Source organism: Pagrus major, chromosome 11 (genome assembly GCF_040436345.1).
Source record: "Pagrus major chromosome 11, Pma_NU_1.0".
Taxonomy (NCBI): Eukaryota; Metazoa; Chordata; class Actinopteri; order Spariformes; family Sparidae; genus Pagrus; species Pagrus major.
The window spans coordinates 31,064,134-31,088,214 of NC_133225.1; the positions used below are offsets into that span (position 1 = coordinate 31,064,134).

The window sequence follows — 24,081 nt, forward strand, 5'->3', positions numbered from 1 at the left end:
CTTTCAGGTAATTATCCGGCTACTGCACAGAAGGATGTCTGCTCCAGACAGGCTCCAGTAGAAAGAGTATTCAGATCTCTACCAATACCACAATGCGAAAATACACTCACAAATAAAAGCCCAATGTTCAAAATTTGCGCTCAGTAAAATGTTAATGTGCAGAAGTATTGTCATTACCAGAAAAATGCACTTTAGGTACTAATTCTGCAGAATACAGCCTTGCAATGTGTCCTTCTATAATGTATGTTGTGCTGTTGGATTATTATTTCGATGCAACAACATATAAGCAGCATTTTAATGCTGTTGCTGTTGGTAATCTATAACGGCACATCATATCTTATGAGATGATCACGTTTTGTATGTAGACCTAAATTCTTAAGCTGCAAAGTAACTATAACTGTTACACTCTGTGCTAAATAATGTACTTTTTACTCCAACTACAACTCCAACTCCAACTGTTACACAACTGTATACACTCTGTGGTAAATAATGTACTTTTTACTCCATTACACTCATGTGTAATCATAATCAATTAGTTAAAATTTTGCAAAATAACCAAATCAACATCTTTAATCACTCATTTGTTTTATTTTATTTTATTTTATTTTATTTTATTTTATTTTATTTTATTTTGTGTTGTGTTGTTTTGTTTTATTGTTTCTTATTTTTAATTATATATTATTATTATATATTTTATTTTGTATTTCATTTCATTTTATTCTGAAGGCCGTGGCTGCGAACGGAAAGCCGGAAGTAGTGACAGGATACAGGAAACGGTCGCTGCAGTCCAGCCGCTGTAAACTGTAAGTTACCCTTTTCTTTAAGATATTTTTTATCCCAAATGCTTATGGTAGAGTCAACGTAACTATGGTGGGACAAGTGATAATATAGGCGGTTTGTAAAATTGAGACGAACACAAATGACAGCTACTCCCAACCCTTCCGGAAAAAGGAATAACGTTAGCTGGCTAGCGAAAGGAGGTTAGCAAAGGCTAACTGCAGATGTCAAATTTGTCAACAAAGCGGATATTCCTTTCTCTAAAATCACTAATGGGTTGTTCTGTATCTTACAACGGTCGACTGTAACGAAGGAACGACAGTCGATGATAGAAACAGCTGAAAGACGTACTTAATGTTGGCATTTTGCACCTTTTTAACAGATTCGATTAGTTAAACCAAACTCCATTGAAATATCTGTTGATTTAAAGCTGATGTTGCCTTGTTTGTGGAGTGGAGCGTATTTAAAAACCTCTGGTTAGCCGTATACTTCTAGTTAATTCTTCTGTTTAATTATGCCCGTCATTTCCACAATGGTACTAATGTCTTGTCTAATTGTGGTCATAACTGCTTAATTTTGACCAACGTATCCAAGTCAAATCCCTCTTCATCTTTCCTTTTCTGTATTTACGTCATTGTTTTTTGTTTGTCTTCAAGTTACGAGTCATATAGAGGGTGAGAGTTTACATGTAGAGGGATAGGTCCGTTCGGGTAAGTTTATATGGAGCTATTCATATAGTAAGCATGAAATCAAACATTATCTGTGATACTCAAAGGACTACAAAATGAGCACTTGACTCAACAGCAGCTTGCGTTTCCCAAAACTATGCCCCGATCACTCTGGCTAATCCACAGACCTTTAACATTTGGTATTTTCCTAAAACTGAAATGAAGGCATTCCTTGTAACTACACCAAATCTGAATCAGAATCCTCTATCCTCTAACCAGCGTTGGGTACATGTCTCACATCAAGTGAAGCAATACAATGATATGTTTGTGATAACTTTAAACAGCACAGTTCAGTTAAGGAGTGTTGTATGCATGAGAAAACCTGCAGTAGTTACTCATTGCCAGGTGGCAAGATTTCTCTCCCAATTTCTATAAACACTGTGCAATTGATTCCAATATTTAGATTAAGTAACTGACTTTTAATGCAGAATGAGCGCCTATGAAGGGCTCTATAAAAACAAAGAAAAAGTACTCGACTTTACACCATGCTTATACTTGGAAAACATAAACTGTAATGTATACAGATGGTAATGAGCAAAAAAGAAACAAATGAGCAGCCTTCCGCTGATTGGAAAACACTTAGATAGGTAAACATTAGCCGAGAATGCTGTAAATTACGTCTAAAACAAAAGGTGTTAGTTTATAAAATCCTTTTATTGTAGATGACAAATTATTGCTTGGTATTTAAGGTCTAATCAAGCAAAGAGGTTTTCAACCTCACTGCCATGATTTTGTCATACAGAGATAAATTATTATCTGTACTGATCCATCAATTCGTTGGTTTGTTTGCAAACTGGGTATCAGTCCTCATTTCTGGAATCATCTTCTTATTTTTAAGTGTAACATTCTCTTAGTCTGCTGATTTATGCTATGTTAAGATGGAAACGATATCCCTTCTTTTCCCCTCACACAGTGTGCTTATCTTTCATGCACAACTTGAAGAGGCAGAATTAAATTTCAGTTTGATGCTTGAGTGAAAAAGCTTAGAATTGTAGAAAAAGACACTGTATTATCTCTATAGTTCTTGTTTTAAGTTCCCATTAATTCTCATTTCAGTAAATTCCTGCATCTGTAAGACTTACAGGATTTTTATGACCAACTAATGACTTTTTTGATTATTGATATTGATCAATTTGCAGATAGTTTCTTTATTACTCAGTTGATAGTTTTGTCTTTAAATGACAGAAAATAATGAAAATACCAGTTTTATTCCTTACAACTTAAGGAGGTGTAATCAAATTGCTTACTTTATTTGACCAACATATTAAGTTTGCTGTCATGTATGACAAATAAGCAACAAATCTGGAAGCTGGAACAAATTTATGGTTGGTATTTTTTGCTTGAAATGAATGGATTAAAATTTTTCCCTCCATTGTATCTTTAAAACCCACTGATAAGATTGTAGGATGAACTGAAGTGAGGGGTCGCATTTTGTGAAGCATGATTCTGATTGACCTTCATCAACAACTAACTTAATGCAAAAATGTGATATGTTAGGAAAGAATACAGTGATTCCATCATTTAGCTATGAATATTGCAATTAGATTTGAAACATCCGGGCCGACATCAGACTGTGATGGAACTGATCAGAGTCACGTTGGGCGTTTGGTCCTTAAAGTTCTTTTTGATAGAAACCAGATTTAGGTGCAGTAAACAGTCATAATGTGAGATCAGCTTCTTTAGTTTCAGAAATGTTAGATTAAGCCTACATTACTCTCACATAGGAAAGCACAATTTCTGCTCTGGTGGCTCATACAGTTGTTTTCGAGTAGGTCTTAATGTTAAGATGTTACTTACTTAAATAACTTTAAGTCTTCCTCGTTGTGACATAGATCCTTCTCTCAGCTCAGCCTCATTAAGTGGAGTGTTTTCAAACAGAACAGAGTCCAAGCCTCTTTAATCCCGACTCTTGTGTACTTTTGTCAAATATTGTTATAACACACTTTCTTTAAATAGGCTTTTTCAGGGGAAACAGTACCTTACCATGTGTGTTTGTTCAACTGATTGATTATATGAGAGAGCGAATGAGAGGAATTGATTGACAGGTGGATTGCAGACAGGACAGGCGCCATGTCGCAGGACTAAGTTTGTCATTGAGCTCCTCCATCATTTGTGTCGACATCCATGCTAGCAGGTCGTCAGGCTTTCAGTGAGAGCCTGCTGAGCTCTGTGCTGCTCCTTCTCTTCCCCAGAGTCAGCACTGCCTGGCTGGGGGATGGCGGGGGCCAGGCTACACTGATCCATTTCCTGCCCCCCTCTCAGGGCTCTAATTGAAAAATTTGGGTGGCCCTGCTTGTTTGTTTTGGTGGAATGTGGTGGGTTGTGTTTTTTGAGGCTTGTCCTCAGTGCCGCTGCTCCATAGACTTTCGGGGTGAGTCGAGCGACGGGGGTCAGGCCGAGCCTTGTTTGTGAAGCGGCACTTCTCTCTCACCCCTGTCTGCTCTCTGCAGTCTGCCCCACCTGGTAGCCTCCCCCCTGCTGACAGGCTTGCTGGACCACTGGTTTTCACAGTATGGTTTCTCTGACCCAGTCAGACCTGGACAGACAGAGGAGCGCTGAGCTGGGAAAACAGGTCGCAGCACAGCTCGAAGAGGCGAGCTCAGTACTAATGGAGTCAGTGTATGTAGTGTGGATCCTTCAAGACTTCTTAAAACTACTAGTTGATTATAAAGTGACACTATTTGAAAATTAATGTGAAGTCAATTCATTGTTTAAGTACATTTTTCCTTAATTTTCCTGCTGTTAACTTCTGTCTGATGATCGGATCTATATCTGATAATTAACTGAATATTTAAGGTTTTAGACTGTTAGGGCTGCAATTATGATTATTTTCATTATTGATTACCCTGCCGATCATTTTTTAAGATTAATTGATTTATTGTTTAATCTATGAAATGACAAAAAAAATTGTAAATTGGTCATCACAATTTCCCAGAGTGCAAAGTTACGTCTTTAGATTACTTCTTTTGTCCAACCAACAAGTCCAAAACCCAAAGATTCTTCGTATAGTATCATAAATGACTAAAAGCAAGCACCTAACATATTATAATGTAAGGTGCAAAATATTACTGTATGGAAGCCCTGATAGCCATTTGAGGAAAAAAAACATTTCTGGTGATCCACAAGTCTGATTTATGACTTAAGAACATATGAAAAAAAGTTTTGCCAGATTAATCTTTCTAAATTCCCTTAAAAAATGTTTTAACTTTTAACTAACTATCAGGGCTGTCATATTGCTATCTTTATCTTTTTATTAAGGATCCCTGTTAGCACCTGCATAAGCATTGGCTATTCTTCCTGGGGTCCACCCCACATATAGTCATACACATTTATACACAATACAGCCACATAAAAACAACACAACAAACAAACTTTTCATTTCATCAAATTAATAGTTCATACATAAGAGGAACAACATTGTCATCCTTTCAGTAAACACAGAATAATAAATCAACCACAATTCCTCAAAAGATTTGTTTCTGCATGAAGACAAATAAATGTAATAAATGGTAATAAATGTAACTCTCTCTGTGATTGACCATCTTAAAATTATATAGTTAGCATCATATGCCTTCACATATTTGATTTCAGGAAAATAATGGTCTTATATTACATTTCTCTGTCAAGAGCAATTTCACTTGATTTTACCAAGATTAACACACTAGAAGCCCAAGTTTCTTGGATTTAGGATTTGGACTGTTGGACTTTAAAATGTCACTTTTCTGTTATTATTAAATTGTACTATTTTATGGGCATTTTATAACACCTACTGTGCTGCTACTTCTTGAATGTATTGTTTGTACTTTTTGTATTGTTTGCACACTGATTGTTTCCCTTTGCTGCTGTGCCAAATTGTATTTCTCCTATGGGGGATCAGTAAAGGTACATCTTTTGTAAGATCAGATAAAATAAGTTATAAGATATCTTATCTAAATTTGTTTTTGGTCCTCAGTGATAGTAAAAAAAATATTTTGGGGTTCTGGACTGTTGGCCAGACAAAACAACTTCAGCATGGGCATTTTTATGTGTTATTGAATTAACAATTTATGATAAATTGGGAATATAATTGGCAGATTAGTTGCATACTTTGAACAGTTAAATCAGTAGATTAATTTATAGTTGAATGGTCGATTGCACGTCACAGTGTTGCTAGTATGTGACTGTGCGGATGGTTCTCACGCTGGTGATGTGTTTTCTGTGTAAAGCAGCCGGGGCAGCAGTGTTATAGCCTGGCTCATGAAGGTTCAAATCTCTCCGTTTCTCCATGTCATTGGGCAAAGCCGCCTGTCTCCAGTCTCTTAATCCTCTGAAAACATCTTCCTGCATTTGCAGGCCGATACTTCATATTTCTGTTTATTGTTGCAGGATTTTTATATGGGAAATTGGGGACTTGACTTCGTTAGGCCTTATTCTAAAAAGCACTGGAGACTGACAAACAAACAAACAGACAGGCCTAAAGATAACAAAGCCTGTGGGCAGACATCATGATGGTCGGATAGTGAGCCAGAGGCACACATCTGATCACTCTGTCCTCCTTCTCTGTCACGAAAGACTCTGTGAACGCAGGAGAAGCTGACTCATTGTGGGAGAACTGACTGGACAGTGGTCGCAGCATCTGTTTTCAAACAGAACCGGCACGGTTCATGTTATTTATGATCCATTTGTTTGAAATATGATACAGTTGACACATATTATGATTCATGTCTTCATTGCCCTCTCCACATTAGAGGCGTGTGGTGGTCTGGGTGTGAGCGAACACTGTGGAGGATTGTTCAGAGCTTCACCCAGCTCTTGTGATCAGACCACTCATCTCAGGCTGAGGCTGGCTGATGTTTGGCTCGCTCTGTCCATTCAGAGGAGCCAGGGGGGATCTTTGATGGAATCTGGTGTTTGTGTAATGTTGGGGAGCACCGAGTGAAATGGTGTTAGTGTGAGCCGCCAGCATAGCGAGTTAGCTGCTCTGATGGAAGACGGAGTGGGTGAGGGTGATGAACTGTCTAAATGGGTCTCTTTGTGCCCCCTAAACCCATTACACTCACACATATTCACACACATACAGACACACACACACACATACTTGCCAATCACTGCCATATGCGAGTCACCTTTGAGCTCAGAGCGGCATATGATCTAAGGTATGAACGCCTTATTCATGAGATAGTCATGTGACGCTGTGTGTGTTGATCTGGTGGGACAAGATTCTCATGTCTGTGGTGCTGCAGGGATTCAATTCAAAATGTCAAAATTAAAAAGCTAACCAAAGGTCAGAGTTGGAGAAACTTGGGTGTGATCAAAGTGGGGTTTACACCCGTGTCAATTGTTTTTGTTACATTATTTTAAAGACAATTAAGATTTTCGTTTTCCAGATCAGATTTTTCTTTTAGGTATACGTCCTTTCCTTTATTTGTTAGTGGAGAAAGAGGCGGTGTGAAATGCAGCAAAGCTCCCTGACTTGAACTAGGACATTGCAGTTATGTGGCTTGAGTCTTTGATGAAGTGAGGTGATAATTACCTCCGCCAAGGAGGTTATGTTTTCACCCAGGTCCGTTTGTTGGTTGGTTTGTCAGCAGAATTACACAAAAATTATTGAACAGATTTCCACAAAACTTGGATGGAGAATCAGTCTCAGCCCAGAATAAGCCCCATTAACTTTTGTACAGATCCAGATTAAGGGTTAGATCTGTGAGGGGCGATAGATATGTGACGTAGGGCATTTTTCAACATTTTGTTTATTTATAAGGAATAATGCATGGATCTTGATGATAAAAAAGCTGGCAAATTTAGGTGGCTGGTATCTGTGAGTGAGTACAATTTGATGTTGATCCACATAAAACAGATCAATTGGATTTATTTATTTGATTTTGGATTAGGCTTGATTGAATTAAAGAGGACTGTTGGGCCTTGATGGAGGTATGCGCTCTACTGGGTGCCATTCTAGTTTTAGCAACTGACAAATATTATCATTTCTGATTATCTGAAGAATATCTTTTCTGTATAACTTATTTTGTAAAAGATGTCAATTGAAATTTGTCAGAGCCCAATGTGATGCTTTCTCATGTCAGGTATTTTGTCTGGCAAGCAAAAATACTTAATTTTAACGATATAGAAGTGAGAAAAGTAGAAAATCTTGACATTGGAAAATTTGGAATCAGCAAATTCTTTGCATTTTTGCCTTTTAAATGACTAATAAATGATGATTCATTTCCTGTGTGTTTTGGGATTCTAGATAATTTAATGTTATTAATTAACTTTTAGTGGAATCATATTTTCGTGATAACGTTATTGTTTTTGTGAAATTCTGTTGTCCAAATTAATGATTTCAAACAGATTTGTAATTAAAACCCTTTACAAATGATCTAATGTGGATTTTGTCTGAAACACAATTAATGGCAATCAATGTGTTTTATATTATTTGATTTGATTTAAAATTTCCTATTGGCATTGATTTCAATTACTGATTTCAACCATAATCAGTAAATCTTTATTTGCTATTTTGTGTTTGACACAAACACTTGTGATTGGTGATTGTACCAGTGAATAGAGAACCCTTGATTTGATGCATCAGAGCATGTACTCATATCACAAGCTTAATTCATTTTTCAAGGTAAAATCATAATTGTGAATTTGAAATGATTTCGTAGCTTTTACCGATGTGTGCTGTCGCCGTATGTCTAAAAACCCCAGTAGGGGGGAAATCAACCACATATCCTAATCTGTCTCCATGACACTATCCAGTCATCAGCAAGCACAGTGGTACTGAACTCAGTTTTCCTTTTTTTTATGAAAAAGAAATCCATTGCCATCTAGCCCAGAGCACTGAACATTTTTGGGTTGTTCTGCGGTATTTGGAAATTAAATGGTTTCATGTAACAAAAAGATTTGTTTAGAGTTTTAATGAAAAGTTTTTCCTTTGTGCCCTCGTACTCCAGCTAAAAGCCAAGGAGGGGTTGTCACTTATTAGCAGTGCTGCAAGAAGATCCCCAAGCCTCAGACTTCCACAGCTACCACACAGATTAGAGCCAACCCTGCTGTTTGTTAGTCAGCCTCCAAGGAAAACAAACCTGCCTTTTTAGCCCCATTACCAGAGAGAGAGGTTGGGGTTGGGGCTGGGGGCTAACAGCATCATGGCTGGAAGACAATCGAGTGAGAAAAAAAAGGCTAAATCTGGTTGTGTGTTGTCATTGATTAAATTTAGCCTTCACAGTTCGACATGGCTCAACACATGTTGGAAGAAAGTGACCTTATGGGGATCCTCTGATGCCCCCTAGAGGTTAATACCTTTATCCCTCTTGTGGAAAATGCAGCCTACCTTGTAATTTTCCAGTTGGAGATTCAGAAACGTCTTCTTTTGTTTTCCTCTTCATGCAACTTCAAGGAAAAATTCATTCATTCAGTCTGCATAAAGTTATAGTTTCTCTTTCCTAGTTTACAGGGTATTTTTTATAGTGTGCGAGATGAAACTTGTGCAAGAGTCCCCTTAGTTTGTGCGTGACTTGGTGAATGTGTGTGTGTGCGCGCCGGTGTTATAGAGAGGGGTCTGGGCAGTGTTCCCGTGTCCATGCACAGCCCCCAGAGTAAAGTAAACACAGCGGCTCTTTTCTCATCCCAGCCGTCAGCAGGCTCTCCCCAGGCCCGCGCCAGAGACCACACACCCAGACCACACACGCACACACACACATATACACATACATACACACACACACTGCCCAGACCTCTCCGCAGATCCTTCCACATACTCGAATACACACAGACCACACAACACCAGCTCGGGCCCCTCGCACGCAACCTAGCTGAGCTGTCATTCTGCCCAGCGTGTATATGTGTGTTTGAGAGAGTGTGTGTGTGTGTGTGTGGGGGGGGCTATCTGTGTGTTTATGCACGTGTATTTCCAAGATGGGGGGGTGGGATAGGCTAGAAACACTCCTAGAAGAAGCAGAATCAGAATTGTAGAAAATAAAGATCCCTCTGCCCCTCGCCGCTCTCACTCTAAACATATGGGATTGATGAAGGATATGCCAAGCTCTTGTTTTAGGCCTGTTAACCTCTTATCTTCTTCATGTCACATACATAGGCCCTCCATTTCCTCTGACAAGCGCAGGGCTGCAGCAACAACATGAGGTAAATCCTGTTGGAGTTTTCTTGTTAACTCCGGGATGTCAGGGCGACTGAGGGGGCCCTGTGGCAGAGAAGTTTCCCAGAAAGGTTCCTCCTCTCTGAGGTTTCTAGGTCAATACATGTGCTCCTGTCCCAGTGTAGCTTTTTATGCTTCTGGGTTGTTGTTGTGCCATGTGCCACTTTTCCTTCAGTAAATTTCCACAGTTTCAAAATTGTTCAAGGAAATTGTACTGAAAATCTGAGTTCTGAAGTTTTGTGATCTTTACTTGGTGCCATGAGGCAAATATTGAGCAGCTGATCAATTGTGAGCTGATTGACCTCAGTGCTCAGGAGGTTACATGGTAACTACTGAAACTTTTCATCTCTTAAGAGAATGACAATAAGTCTGGTAACTGATTAATCCAGAGATGTTTCAAAACATTTTTACCTCTGGACACTAGTTTATTTTGTTATTTTTGTGGCCCCAGTTATTTAAAGTTAAGTTTTGTCTTTGCCTTTAGATGCAACATGTATTTTAATGAACAACATTTTAATCTAATGACCACTATGCTACCTAAGAGTCCTACAATCAGTGGCAACTTTATTAGGTACACCTATACAATCTATTGCAATTAATACGGTGATATTCTACCTTAACAAAGTTTATAATATTACATTATCTGTGATGTTAGAAAAAAATATGTAACTTCATATGTTTGTGGTGGTGCTGTTGTACTAGACTACATTATATCAAAAGATATTCCTTATTCTTTGTTTTTCCCATTTACATCTATCCATCACTAACTATGACCTCAATGTCAAAAACACATTTTTCAGTTAAAACCTCTATGACCATGTCAACCAAAACTGATTATTATAAGCATCATAAAAGTAGACTTCATAGGACAACAGTTGCATTAGGTTGTACAGGTGTATCTAATTAAGTGCCCACTAAGTGTAAAGCATAATATGTTGACAGTGTTGTTTATTTGAACTCACCATGGCAATTGAGATACTTGTGTTTTGCGTACAACGCTGCAGCCTAGTTCACTGAGGTTACATCAAAGTGCTGTCCTGTGAAATACGGTTTGCAACTGATAATTTTTTTCATTATCGAATAGAGAATAATTTGATTAATGAATTAATCATTTGGTCCATAAAATCTCAGAAAATATAGAAAGATGTCCTACAGTCCAAGATGACGTATTTAAATGTCTTGATTGTCCTACTGAACAGTTCATAACCCCAAAATATTCAAACTATAAAGAAAAGCACCGATGTGAAGCTAAAACTAGACCAAGTTAAACATTTGTGCGTCAGAAATTACTTAAACTATTAATCAAAAATGCCTAAATTAATTTTCTGTCAATAGATTAATCAATATATAATCTATAATAAAGGTGAAGGTCCATTCAACTCAAGGTTCATGCAACATATGCAATTCAAGTAAACCATGTTTTTAAATATGTTTTTTCATTTTTGTTTTAATTTTGAGTGAGACTTTGTAAAAAAAAAAAAAAAAAAAAAGAAAAGAAAAGACTTCAGTTCAAGTTAACTGAATATTTACTGCTAAAATATCTTTTCAATTATTTTCATAAAACCCTGTTTGCATATCAGGTGACCCCATGAGGGTGTTGACCCCAAGGTTGGGAAAGGACATACTAATTGTTTTAGTCACTTTTCAAAGAAAACATGCCAAACGCTACATGTCCCAGCTTCTAATATGTGATGATTATCTTCTTTTCTCTGTTTTTATGACAATCTAAACTTAAATATGTTTGGGTTTTACACTGCAAACTACCAATTTGAAGATGTACTGTGAAATTTCCAAACAATTGTTATTTAAAATCTTCATAAGATGGAGCCCTGGTTTTTAACTCTTGATGCTTACACTGGCTGCTGCAGGGGTTAAAACTGAGGTTCTTTTTCCAGGAAGGTCTCTCTAACAAGTAGACTAATCAATGTTGTGCTCTGTCAGTTTTGATTTCCTTTGATATCAGCGCCCCCGTTGGCTCTTGGAAGTCATCTTGCACCTCAGTTGTACGCCTACACGTAATTAGTGACCATATAACTGTGCGAAGGGTGAACTTGTTGCAGGTCTGGTCCGTGTGAACTCCTGCATTGTTTGTGGAGAACGTGTTTTGGCTGCGGAGCAAAAGGGCGGAAGCCTCTCTCAAACTGCTTCAGAGAGTCTCGATTGGTCAGCCTTTTTGAGACCTGGCAGTAATTTATTAGCAAACATCTGTGCTGCTGAAATCCATCCTTTCATTTTTTCATTTGGAACGATTCCCTCTCTTCCTTCTCTCAGCCCCAACATGAACTGATTTGCATGGGTGCTCCTTCGTTGGTACCATAATCTGTACAGTATTGTGTGGGCTTATGTGGAATGATTGGGGAGTCCAGGTTTATTTATCCTTCGCTGTGAGGTTTACATTCTTCCCTTCCTCCCTGCTCTCTGTCTGCTCCTTCATTCTTGGCTCCCTTCTCTATTTTTCCTATTATCTGAGAGATAACTGCTGCAATGCATACATTGTTTGGAGACCTACAGGGTGGGAAATTAACGCTAGCTGCCAGCCAAGCGCTGCTCATATTTTGCTGTCCCCATTTAATTAAAGAAATTGGAATATTAGGCTGTCTGGTAATTCAGTAAACGTGTATGGTGACTTTTAAAAAATAATTCACCATATTTATTATTCAGAGAGGTTTGTGGGTTCACCAGCTATGGTTCCATGTTGACATAAAGATTTTTTCTTCATCCCCTTTTTAAGACCTGGTGGTACTGTTTTCAGTACAGCAGCATATAAGTGTAATATGTAACTGTTTAAAAATGCTTCATTCATTTATCTGATTATAAAAACCCTTTATTAATTCTTTGTAAATAGACACATCTAATGATACTCTAATAATTTTAGGAAAAAATGCTTCATCATTAGATGTTGTTAACCTTTCTGTCAGTGCATGGAGTTTGATGAGGTTTATGTTAATTATCATGTCCTCTAACGTATACCTCTGTCTGCCCGTCTTTTTCCACATCCAGGTACAGATTGACCCAGCATTCCTGTCTGCCCTAGGCCACCATGTCTCGTGCCCGTCAGCCCCCGCTGGTCACGGGCATCTCGCCCAAGGAAGGTGCGGCTTGGACCAAAGTCACCATTCGTGGAGAAAACCTGGGCACGGGCCCAGCCGACCTCATCGGTAATATATTTATAACCACATAACTAACCGCACACGCAGCTCTGTCTCAGTAAAATGTTGTCATTTCTATGTTTGTTTAATTTTTCAAATAAATTTCTCTTTAGCAATATTAATTTTAATGGAGAATGAAGACCTCCGTATTAATCCTTTACATGTCCCCCTCTTGATATTTTTTCTGTCTTCTTTTTTCTTAAGAAAATACACGTAGGCATAAATTAATACATCAAGATAAATATACAGTATGTAGATATTTTTTACATCAGCAAACAGATAGAAATATACCGGCATAAGATGTCATCACATTATGTAATTATCATTTATTTGTTTTGTCCTTAATAATAATTCAATATGATTTATTTCTAATTTTACATCTCTCTGTGTTAGTCACCTTTGTTAAAAGAAGGAGACTGATGTTGAGTAAATGTAAATCTATTTTGTTATTTAATTTCTGCTCTTGTATGTAGAGTATTTTGTATTAACTGATTTTATTAACTCATCCATCAACAAACCACAGCGACCCCTTTTTTAAACAGGCTGGTGTAAAGTTTGTTTTTGTTTATATGATTCGTAAGTGGACGGGACGCCTGATTCTTTTCCCCCCGCTGGAGAAAGAATTGCATCACTTTTTAACCATTGAGGTTTTATATTCATGACAATTAAATAAGTTGAGTAAAAAAAAACTTGAAAAAACTGAACTCAAGCAAGTTAAATACTAAATAAGGTCAAGCATTTTGTAGAGAAAATATGTTTCACATTTCAGCAATAAAAAAAAACTTTATCTTTTACTTTACTCTAATTAACTTGACTGCATACAGAAATATTTAAAATGTTCGAGTAAGTGTTGTGTTAAAATAAGTGTTTTCTAAATAAAGGCAATTTGGTTCTTAAAAGTTACTAAAATTATTGTTGAGAAATTTCATTTTAAAATAAAACAAACAAACATTTAATATGTCCATTGTGGATTTATTGTACATGTAAATTTTATCTTTGAAGTGCTCTTTAAAGGTTACACTAAATAAAAGCCCTCCAGGACTTATTAGAGAAAAAACCAAACCAAATAAAATATTGAGATATTTTACTGCTATGCTGCTAAATTCTGCTAACTTTCTCCACAAAACACTGAAGACACAAATGTTAGTTTCTGTAAATATTTGGATTACTGTATCTCTACTTTGAGAAACTCCAAAGCTTATCAACATGTATTAGTGTGAAAATACAGTTGTTCTTGCTGTGTTTTTTTTTTTTTAAGAATTACAAGAGCCACACAGATGGACTTCCGCCATCTTGTTCTCATTATGTGTTTGAACGTCACACTTTTTCTATACTGATATTTTCCTTCATGTTGGCCAATTCCTCCTCTGTCCAATTTCTTGGACTCTCTTACTGCTCCATGGCATGCCGTGCTCTGGCCCATGATGCAGGTCTATTCCTGACTTTGAATGTCCCTGGGGCCTGGAATTAGACAATTAGATATGCACAAATGTGTGTGAGTGCTTATGTATTCAAACAAAGTGGCCAGTAGAGAACAGAGGCAGGAAATGGGGCTCTAATGGGCATATTATTCACGGTTTTATAGGCTATTTGTTGATCAGCTTTCACAAGCTTTTATGATGTTTGATTATAGACACATGAAGCTTGCTGAATCCCCTCAGCTGGAAATGTCAAAGTAATCTTTGTGTCTGTCTTCTAGTGTCCAAATAGTTTTCAAGAGGGTTTAAAAAGAAGACGACAGATGTAGAGGCAGAGTGTACATTGTGCCAGTAATGGGCCACTTAGCACTCAAGTGACACACGTTAGCTTAAAGGAGCTGAGTGAGAGGAAGGAAGGTCACGGCCACCCACACCCGGCCTGACCCCAACTTGAACTCTGACCCCAGGTGACAGTTCGACTAAACTTGCTAATAGACGCCAATTCAGTCTGAGTGAGCTCCTCTTGTTATAGATTGTCTGTGTGTGTGTCGGTGCTACAGTCTGTTTATTTGTGCTGTCACTGTGTGTCTATATCTCTCACCCTTTTCACCTTTTCCTTCTCTCTTCGGTCTCAGGTCTGTCGATCTGCGGCCATAACTGCCTGCTGACAGCCGAGTGGATGTCAGCCAGCAAGATAGTGTGCCGCGTGGGTCCTGCCAAAGATGACAAGGGCGAGATCATTGTCACCACCAAGTCTGGAGGTCTCGGCACTTCCACAGTCTCATTCAAACTGCTCCGGCCAGAGAGGATTGGTAAGACTCAGGAGAGTGAAAATATATTTTATTTGGTATCATGGATAACAAGAGCATTTTATAAAATGCATCAAATGTCAGAATATTGTGAAAGCTTCACATTACAAGTTCCTAGAGCTCAAGCTGATCTCTTCATGTTCTTTTTTTCCAACCAACAACTGAATCCAAAGATATTCTAAAAGATAGAATATTAAAAGATATTAAATTTACAGCAAACTGCAATTTCTGCAGGGTTGTGGACAAAAAAAACATATGAGGATGTCATCTTGGGCTCGGGGAAACTCTGATCAACATTTTTCACCATTTTCTGACATTTTAAACACCAAACATCTAACTGATTTAAAAGAGAAAATTATTGATGGGCAAAAAGTTGTCCAGTTGGATGTGTTTTCTGACATTACAGAAAACACATGCACTTTACCAGGACTTGCAAACGTGAAATAGGTGCTGCATGTACAGTTTCTACTAGTTTAATTACAATATGGAGAAACAGTTAAAATATTAAATAAAGATAAAATAAAGTATAATATATGGTGCTGCTTGAACGTGCAGGTTTGTTTGCACACTGTGACCTAGTCCACACATTAATGGGTATTTTGGAAAACAGGGTTCAAAAGCAGGAACGATCTCCTTCCAGAAGAGCGTTTTAGCACTGATCTATAATACAATAATCTCCATTCATACAAACGCACCTGAAACTCATAACCATTCATATTCACTCGGCATGCAACACTATGAACAATTTTAACTTTAACTTTTTTAACTTACCTACTTTTATTTTTGTTTCTGTTATATATTTTTAGCAGGTCATTTTTCCTGAAAACAGGGCAAAATGATTTGGCAGTAAAACGTGACTGCTCTTCACAGAATCTTTCCGGGTAATGCTGTTTTTATTAAAACATTGCCAAGAGCCATCTTTGTCTCCGTTAAGACACTGAGAAGACCCAATTAGGAAGCGGACATGGATGTCTCCATCATTGTTTCCAAAAACCTCAGTTTCTGCCCATCTAAATGTAAAACAGAATAAGGCATTTCTGAATATCTTCATACTGGAAAGAGTTTTCCTAAAATGGCCTTTAAGTGTGTACGCAAACCCGAAATGCCTGGAAAAGGTTCCGTTTTAAGAAATACCCGTATATGTGTGGATAGTGCCTGTTTGAGAGAGTACACGTCTGTGTGTGTGAGTGCACATCTGGGATGTGTTGTCGAGCTCAGTGACGTGTGTCTTGCCTCTCCTGTCCTGTAGGTATCCTGGACCAGTCGGCTGTGTGGGTTGATGAGATGAACTACTACGACATGAGGACCGACCGCAACAAAGGCATCTCCCCCCTCTCCCTGCGACCAAGCAATCCACTGGGCATCGAGTTAGACAAGTATGGGCCCAGAACATACGAACACACATGCAGAAAAAAATCGCTCAGCACAATCACACCACCATAAACACACGCGCTCTAGTTATTGAGTCATGTTTTACATCCCTAAACAGAAACAAACTCTCCCCATATGCAGGCATTTGAAATATTATGCCAACACAGCGATGGCTGAACTGCCTGTAACCGCTGCTCACAGGGAGTGGAAACAGAATAATTGTGTATAAAGCAGAGAGGACGACGATAGGAAGGGATTTGGAAAGAACTAAAGCAGCGACCCACACACACGTTTGTATACGGCCTGAGAGCAGGCAGCGTGGTGCTGCCTCCCACGCGCCTGGCAGGGAATGCAGAACTTGTAATATATAGTTTGTGTTGTCAGGTTCTGGCATTTCTAGCTTAGTGTTTGTTTGGTTTAGAGGGGCCGGGGGCAAGTGACCGCTCGTGGCCAGAGACGAGACCCCCATAAACAAGCTGTACCATTCACCCGTCTCTCAGGGTTGCATTAAACATCCAGCATAAGTCTACCTATTCTCTTCTATTTGAAACTAATATGTGGACACACTTTCATCTGTGCATCTTAATAGTTTGTGTTGATGTGACACAGGGAGAGTTTCAGAATAAAATACTCCTTTAAGCATTTAATCATAGGAGCGGTTTGTTAAGGATCATCACTCTGCGTGTATCTGTATGATGATCTCATTGGATGGTTATTCAGCTGTAGCTGTTTGCACCAGCTGTTTGTAACATCATATTGGTCTATATATGATGTAATTGTTCGATAAGTGGAGATTAAAAAGTTACTAGATCAACACCGGTTGTACCACACAAACTAGTTTGTATGTAGAGCTCAATTGTAACTAAATAATTCCTACAAGGTAACAATTAAGCAGCTGACAAAATAAAACAAACAAAAACACAATTTGTTGCGTTTACAATGAGCAGAGTTATCATAGATATCATATTTGAGCTGACAATCGTATTGAAATACGAATTGAAATAATAATAAATGTGTTAAATGGAGATATAATGTACAGACTCAACTCATCAAAATCAGTGAGTGATTACAGTGACTTACCTCCAGCAGTGTTAAGAAACTGTCTGAGTTCAATGTTAAGTTTTATTTTACTTGCCCAGTTGGGTTTACTTCTTTCTTTTTTTTTTACCACTTGCCTGATTGGCAGATATGGAGAAATAAATCTAATATATATAAACAATACATCCAGATAATCCTGGTTATCTTCAGTAAATTACTTGTTACAGACAGAGTTTATATTGTTGATTCCTCTGTGGACAGCGCCATAGGTGTTTCTTAGCAGCCACGCATGACTAAGGGCTTTTTCAGCTAAGAAATTGAAGTTTTACCAGTGTAACCCACTTCAGTGAATCACACCACTAGGTTAGTACTTTTTTATTTACTATAGGTATATTCTCTGTTAGAGTTACAAACCTGTCTGATTGGTGTCCTCTACAAACTGAACACTTACCGAGACAAGAGAGTAATATTAGGACGCAGGGGAGTTCCCTCAGCTACCCTCATTTACTTTCATTCTATCGCAGTACTTGAAGGTGCAGAAAAGGATCATTAAATGTAAGATTAGAGAGTTGACAGCTGTTGTTTGGTACTGTCTTCAGTAATAGTCTTAGTTTGGTATCTCCCGAGCTAAACTGAAAACAATGAGGATTACAAAGGAAACACGACAAGGAGCGTTTTATCCTGTATTTCCCTCAAAAACACTTTTTCTTGAGCATGAATTTCACCACACATAAAAAACTGAAGGGTTTTAAAACACTAATTAACAGTGTGATCTTTAATACAGATTGCAACATCTCTACCCGGTAGTAATAATATTCAGTGCCCAAAATATTATATGTTCATATACAGTGAATGTGTGTTTCTACCTGCATATATTTCCTGTAATTATGAGGAAACTTGCACTTTCACTCTTGAACTATAGTCTAATTTTACAATTTCAAGAACTCTGAAGTAATATGAATGAGTGTACAGTGTGCAGTATGTGTCGTACTTAACAACGTACTAAGTGCTTCTGGTCTGTGTTTGTGTGTGCGTACGTCACCAAGTGTTTTCTTTTATATGGATTTTCTGTTACACAGACCGTAGACCCTAATACTGTACCGTCCATGCATCAGTTTTTCTACATATGTGTGTGTAACTGCAGAGTGGGTGGTGGTGGTGGAGGGGTTAGGTTTGTGTAGGCCACGGGTCATTAGTAGAGATCAAGCTTCCCTAATGAGTGCTGGGTCCTCCAGGGGCACCCAGGCGTCACACACTGCACTTCCCACGCCAAGCTCTCTCAGTCTGGGTACTTTTTGGCTGCACACTGCCCCCTGCTGGCACATCTGACTCCAAGATGACATAAAAATTATTTTGCCATGGCCTCCTCATTCACAAGTTGTCATATAGTACAATAAATTTATACATTCATTTTTCTTAATCTTAGTGTAATTACGTAATCCTTAGTGTTCTATTGTTTACATACTGTATATCTGTACACTGTGCATCTTTTACAGTGGGGTTCTTCCTTGTGTTCATGTTTGTTTATGTGTCTTCTCCCAGAGGTAAAATCCCACAGAAAGACATGGAGCTGACATTTCCTGGAATGACTGGAGACTTCACCAGTGAGAACTTCTCTGCAACCTGGTACCTCATCGAAAACCATTCAGGCTCCAGGTACTTCCTTTGTTATCACTAAAAGATTGCTACTATCCCTTATAACTACTAGTAAGAAGAGTGAACAAAGGCAAGGCTTAAACAACTTTAAAACTTCCTTTTTCCTCAAGCTCTCCGGAAAACACTAGAGCTCAGCAGTGACTGCCCATATTTTGAACTTCTCCGGTTTATTAAGTGTATTTCCCATTCATCACTCCATTAACATTTTAGAAAATCCTTATACAGAGCCTGCAACCAAGCCAGCCAACTACGAGATGAATTCACGTGTCATAAAAGAGACATTACCTTCTACAGTGTACCCTCACCAAGATCAACAGATTATGATCCAGCATATATTTGGAGACTCTGACTCTGACTCTGACACATTCTGATGGGCTTTTTTCACAAACCAAACACCTAGTTAATAGTCAATTAATTGAGAAAACAATCAATAGATTAATTGAGCATGAAATATGATTGTTTTAGCTAGGCCTGTCATGATAATTATTTCATTGACTTATTAATAAACATGACCTCAATATTGCCAATTATGTTTTCATGCAATTTTTGTTAATAGAGCCCAAGAGTCCATGTTATTTATTGTTTTGGTTATGTTGTTTTATTTTATTTATGTTCTATTTATTTATGATATTTCAATATTTGTTTCACATTCCAATTACAGTATCTTTTTTTTTTGCCATTTGTTTTTTATTACGACAGCAGCATATTATATACAAGACATGCAATGAAGTTACTTTGTCGCAACAAAATTTTTCAATTACAGTATTTGAATATTTGTAAGAATTTAAAGTTCATTGCTCTTTTAAAGTGTACTTTTATTATGCTATTATATTGTCATTATATCAGTGGCATAAATGGTAATAAAATATTATTATTTTCTGGACAATATATAATCCAACAAGAGTAGTTATCGTGAAAGGCCTAGTTACAGCCCTACTGTATGATACATACTGTGAGAAGGAAATGACTAAATCGAAAGTCAAGATGAGTTAGATAGAATGCATGGGGGAAAGACAGTATGACGTTATGCATTCATTTTGAAGTTGTAGTTTTCTTGGCTGAATCTTCACATGGTCATTTGGTCCTTCAGAAAACAGTTCAGTATGTAGACGAGGCAGCCCGCTGACCCATCAGCCCTGAGCCCAGTTGACAGAGGAGAGTTATTTTGGACTCTCCTGGCTTCCTCTCCCCCTTCTTAGCCTTTCAATAACCCAGACCCCAGGATCCAGCATGACCAGGGGCCTCTGTTTGGACCCCGCCGGGTGACTGTTTCTTCCTGCGGAGGAAACCTCAGTCAAGACACTGACACACACGCACTCACATTGGCCAAAAATGTGTGTATGATTGTCTTTCTGAGATAGATGCTTCTGTTTGAGCTGTGCAGAAACACAAGTGTCTCCTGAGAAAGAAAAGGCCAAATATTGTGAATGTAATATTATGCTGAAATGACTTGATTAACTGATTAGACAGTTCAATCAGAAAATGTATTAACAACAACTTTAATAATACATCGCTGGTTATCTAGTAAAAATGCCAAACATTTGTGGGCTCTGGCTTTTTAGATACAATGATTTTTTTGCACTTTGTATGGCATTGTAAACTGGACTGTTGGACCAATTTGAAGACGTGATCTTGGATCCTTGTAATGGGCAGTTTTTAAAATTTTGTGACATTTATTACAGGGTGTCTCTAGGTCCTTAAAAGTCATAAAATGTCTTAAATTCAATTTTTATAAATATTGGCCTTAAACATCATTAAATATTACTACATTTGAATTTGTGAGTTCTTAATTGCCACAAACATTTTCATCTAATTTAATTTATCCATCTTTTAATTTCTTTTTCTCAAAATAAGTTAAGCTCTTCTGCAAGATAGTCCACATTTTAAAGTTACAAATCTTTACCATACCACTGAACCTAATCCTGTCTTTTTACTATATACTTGCACTTACCTGTTGGAAATGAATGAATGAATGTATGAATGAATCCACTCACTCTAATAACCATATTCCTGTGTAAAACCTACCTCTGCACAGGACCACATATATACCACATAATACTAAAATACATTTGTATTTACCTGCAATGCTTGAATAAGAAAAAGCTGATTTTTGTAATGATCTGTCTCAAATTTGGTTAAAGAATTTCTTTAAAAGGTTCAATTTAAGTGTCTAATACCTGTAGAAAACTCTGTTATAGATTAAACAATCAATCAATCAATTAACTGGACAAATAATAACACTAATAAAAGTAATCACAAGTTGCCGGCTGATTTAATGCCATTTTTTTGTTTTTGTTTTTGTTTCATCAGTTTTGAGCAGTTGAAGATGGCAGCCAGTAACCTGAAGAAGCAGGCCACTAAGAAGAATGAGGGGAGTCTGGCCTATGTGAAAGGAGGCCTCAGTACGTTCTTTGAGGCCCAGGACGCTCTGGCAGGTGAGAGGGATTAACATATTTTTGTGTGCTGTGGAACTGCACCACATGCTCCACAATTAATACACAAACTTGCAAATCATCACTCTTCATCTCTGCTCAGAAAAGGAGCTCTTGATTTTTGGAAAGTGTTCGTGTCTTGGGTATTTCTCTCCGTCTACATGCGGTTTAGCAGCGGTTGATTAAAGAGGCTCATTTGGATGCTGTGTGAAAACGCTCCACTCTCTGCTACAGTAACACCAGCCAACTACAACACGGCTAATTCACCTTCATCAAAATGAGATCAGCTCTCACCTGTCACACACAGTCTCACTTGAGTCTCTCTAGAGCCTGGAAGAAGAGGACGCACACATGCACACACTTGGCTACATTGACTCTCATAAATGTTTCAAGGTAGCAGAGACTGACTGCTGTCCCTCTGCCAGGTACCTCAAATCAATTGTTTGCTTCATCATTCATACTTTTGTCTGTTTACTCTCTCCTCCCGCCGTAGCCGCTCAGTTACTTCCCCTTACTATTTATACGTACACTTTTCTGCCTCCATCATTATTATTATTGCTTTCCGTATGTTTGTGCCCCGGTTGGGAGAGAGGCGATGTTTTCATTGTTAGTGGCTGAATCTAAATAAACGGAGCAGACCAACACAATGCAGGCCAGAGTATTAGGACTGATAGTGCTGATAACAGACCCAATATGACCAATGGGAACAATGAACAGCCATTCTCACGTTCAGGCTGAGCGTGCCTACTATGTGCCCGCTGCTCCAATGGGAAATGTACAGTCGCTACAGACGGAGGAAGCAGTACAGCATGGAAGAACTCAAGTGACCTGTGAACTTAGAGGGCATAATGATGTTTGACCTGTCCTACCAGACATGGTTAACTGTATTGAATATAAGACAACCCTTAAAATAACCCCACTTGCTTTGCGTCACTTATTTTTTGGATTAAGACTTTTAGAAAATAAAGAACACTTGTAATTATTTTTTTATTATTTATTTATTTTATGTTAAGTTTGCCACATATAGCATATTTAACAAACTTTAAATGTAGTATTGAATTTATATAAAATTCATTAAATCATTCAAAACAAAACAACCAACAAACGATAGTCAGGAGAATCGACAATAACCAGTGAAAGGTTTGTTTTTTCACCTTATTAACAGCTCTGCAAATAAGCAATGTTTTGAAAAGGTTTGCTCATTATACATGTGTCAAAGTCATCAGTTAGTCCTCATCCTTACAGCCATTTCCCCTTCAAAAGTGAAAATGAAATACTTCAATTAAGGCTGCACTAATATATTATTTATCATTTTTAAAACTGAGCTTAAAAGGAGAGTTAATATTTTGCCTTAAACATGACTCCAAATTAATAGTAACATTGCTTTGTGTCGGCTGGATGAACAGTTATAAATACATCAGCATAACAATAGTATATAGAAATATATGCAATCGTACACCAATAAAACTTCATATGGTGTTTACAGCAACCAAAGAATCATTTTATCCTGCTTTAAACATTAATATTACACGTAGGGCTGCACTATTTGATAAAAGAAATAATTTTGCCATTATTTTTGGCAGCTATCGCTATAGCAATATGATTCATGATTAGAGGGAATGATCATTTTTTCATCAAAATGTTCATATTTACTGAAAATAACATAGATGTTGACGTTAAAAATCATGATGATGTAACATTTGTTAGGGTCTGTAGCAACACGCACATTCAAACCGACCTGAATCTGTAATTACAATAAGTAGTTCCAAACAATCAATATTAAGCACATGATCAAATCATTTCAGCAGATATCTTCGTTACAACATTGAGCTACAAGGGCAGTTGTGTTTATATGAGTGGTATTTATTCAGTTTGGGAAATCCCACGATCTCTGGAAAGCATTAACGTCAGCACAGGGCTGACTCAACATGGACCAGAAATCAACTCTGCTGCTAGGTCGTTATTAAGGGTCAGCCTACTTGCTGGAGTAGTAAACTAGGTTTCATTACGTTGGAGTCTACTGATGTGACTGATGTTATTAGTCAGACCGCTAAATTTCCAGGGAAATGGCGATAACACTTACAAAGTTTTAAAGTTAAGAGTGAATTGCCCCACAGTAAGAATACGTTTTGATTATATCTTTTATTATGTTGGTAACCGTTGTTATAATCACAATCACATATAATATATTACACTCGAAGGTGAGCTTTATTGTCATTATTTGTACTTCAATGATGTGATCTGTAAGCAGCACACCATCTTGCTTAAATGTTTACTCTTTAAGAGTCGTACCACTGCCCTTTTTAAATGGAATTTTCATTTTAAAAAAAGCACATTCTCGTGTTCGGAGCAGCAACTTGGCTTAAAAGTTCATTTTTAAACTTCCTGACTCCCGTCTTCTCACCATGACTCATTACAGCACTAAAACATCCTTTCTCGGCCAACATTTGGCTCCCAGTCATAGAAAATGAAGTGGTAGCCCAGAATGGATAGCTCAAGTGGAGATATTCTGTACACTCGGGATGGTCAGCCAAACCGACATACCAGCCGGCATGCCGCCAGCAGCCAGCCA

General features: G+C 37.8%; 1 protein-coding gene across 2 annotated transcripts in view; it reads left to right on the forward strand.

The window, feature by feature from the left end:
• The first annotated feature begins 748 nt into the window (after positions 1 to 748).
• exoc2 (exocyst complex component 2) overlaps positions 749 to 24,081 on the forward strand; it is a 52,874-nt gene continuing 29,541 nt past the window's right edge. The window contains exons 1-6 of one of the 2 annotated variants that reach the window (XM_073476303.1): positions 749 to 803; positions 12,637 to 12,794; positions 14,839 to 15,015; positions 16,262 to 16,388; positions 18,964 to 19,077; positions 21,388 to 21,512. In XM_073476303.1, the coding sequence (XP_073332404.1) occupies positions 12,677 to 12,794; positions 14,839 to 15,015; positions 16,262 to 16,388; positions 18,964 to 19,077; positions 21,388 to 21,512 (661 nt within the window). In that variant the 5' untranslated portion in view covers positions 749 to 803; positions 12,637 to 12,676. Of the gene's footprint in view, positions 804 to 9,576; positions 9,624 to 12,636; positions 12,795 to 14,838; positions 15,016 to 16,261; positions 16,389 to 18,963; positions 19,078 to 21,387; positions 21,513 to 24,081 lie in introns of those variants that run through there. The other variant, XM_073476304.1, reaches the window with a different exon arrangement.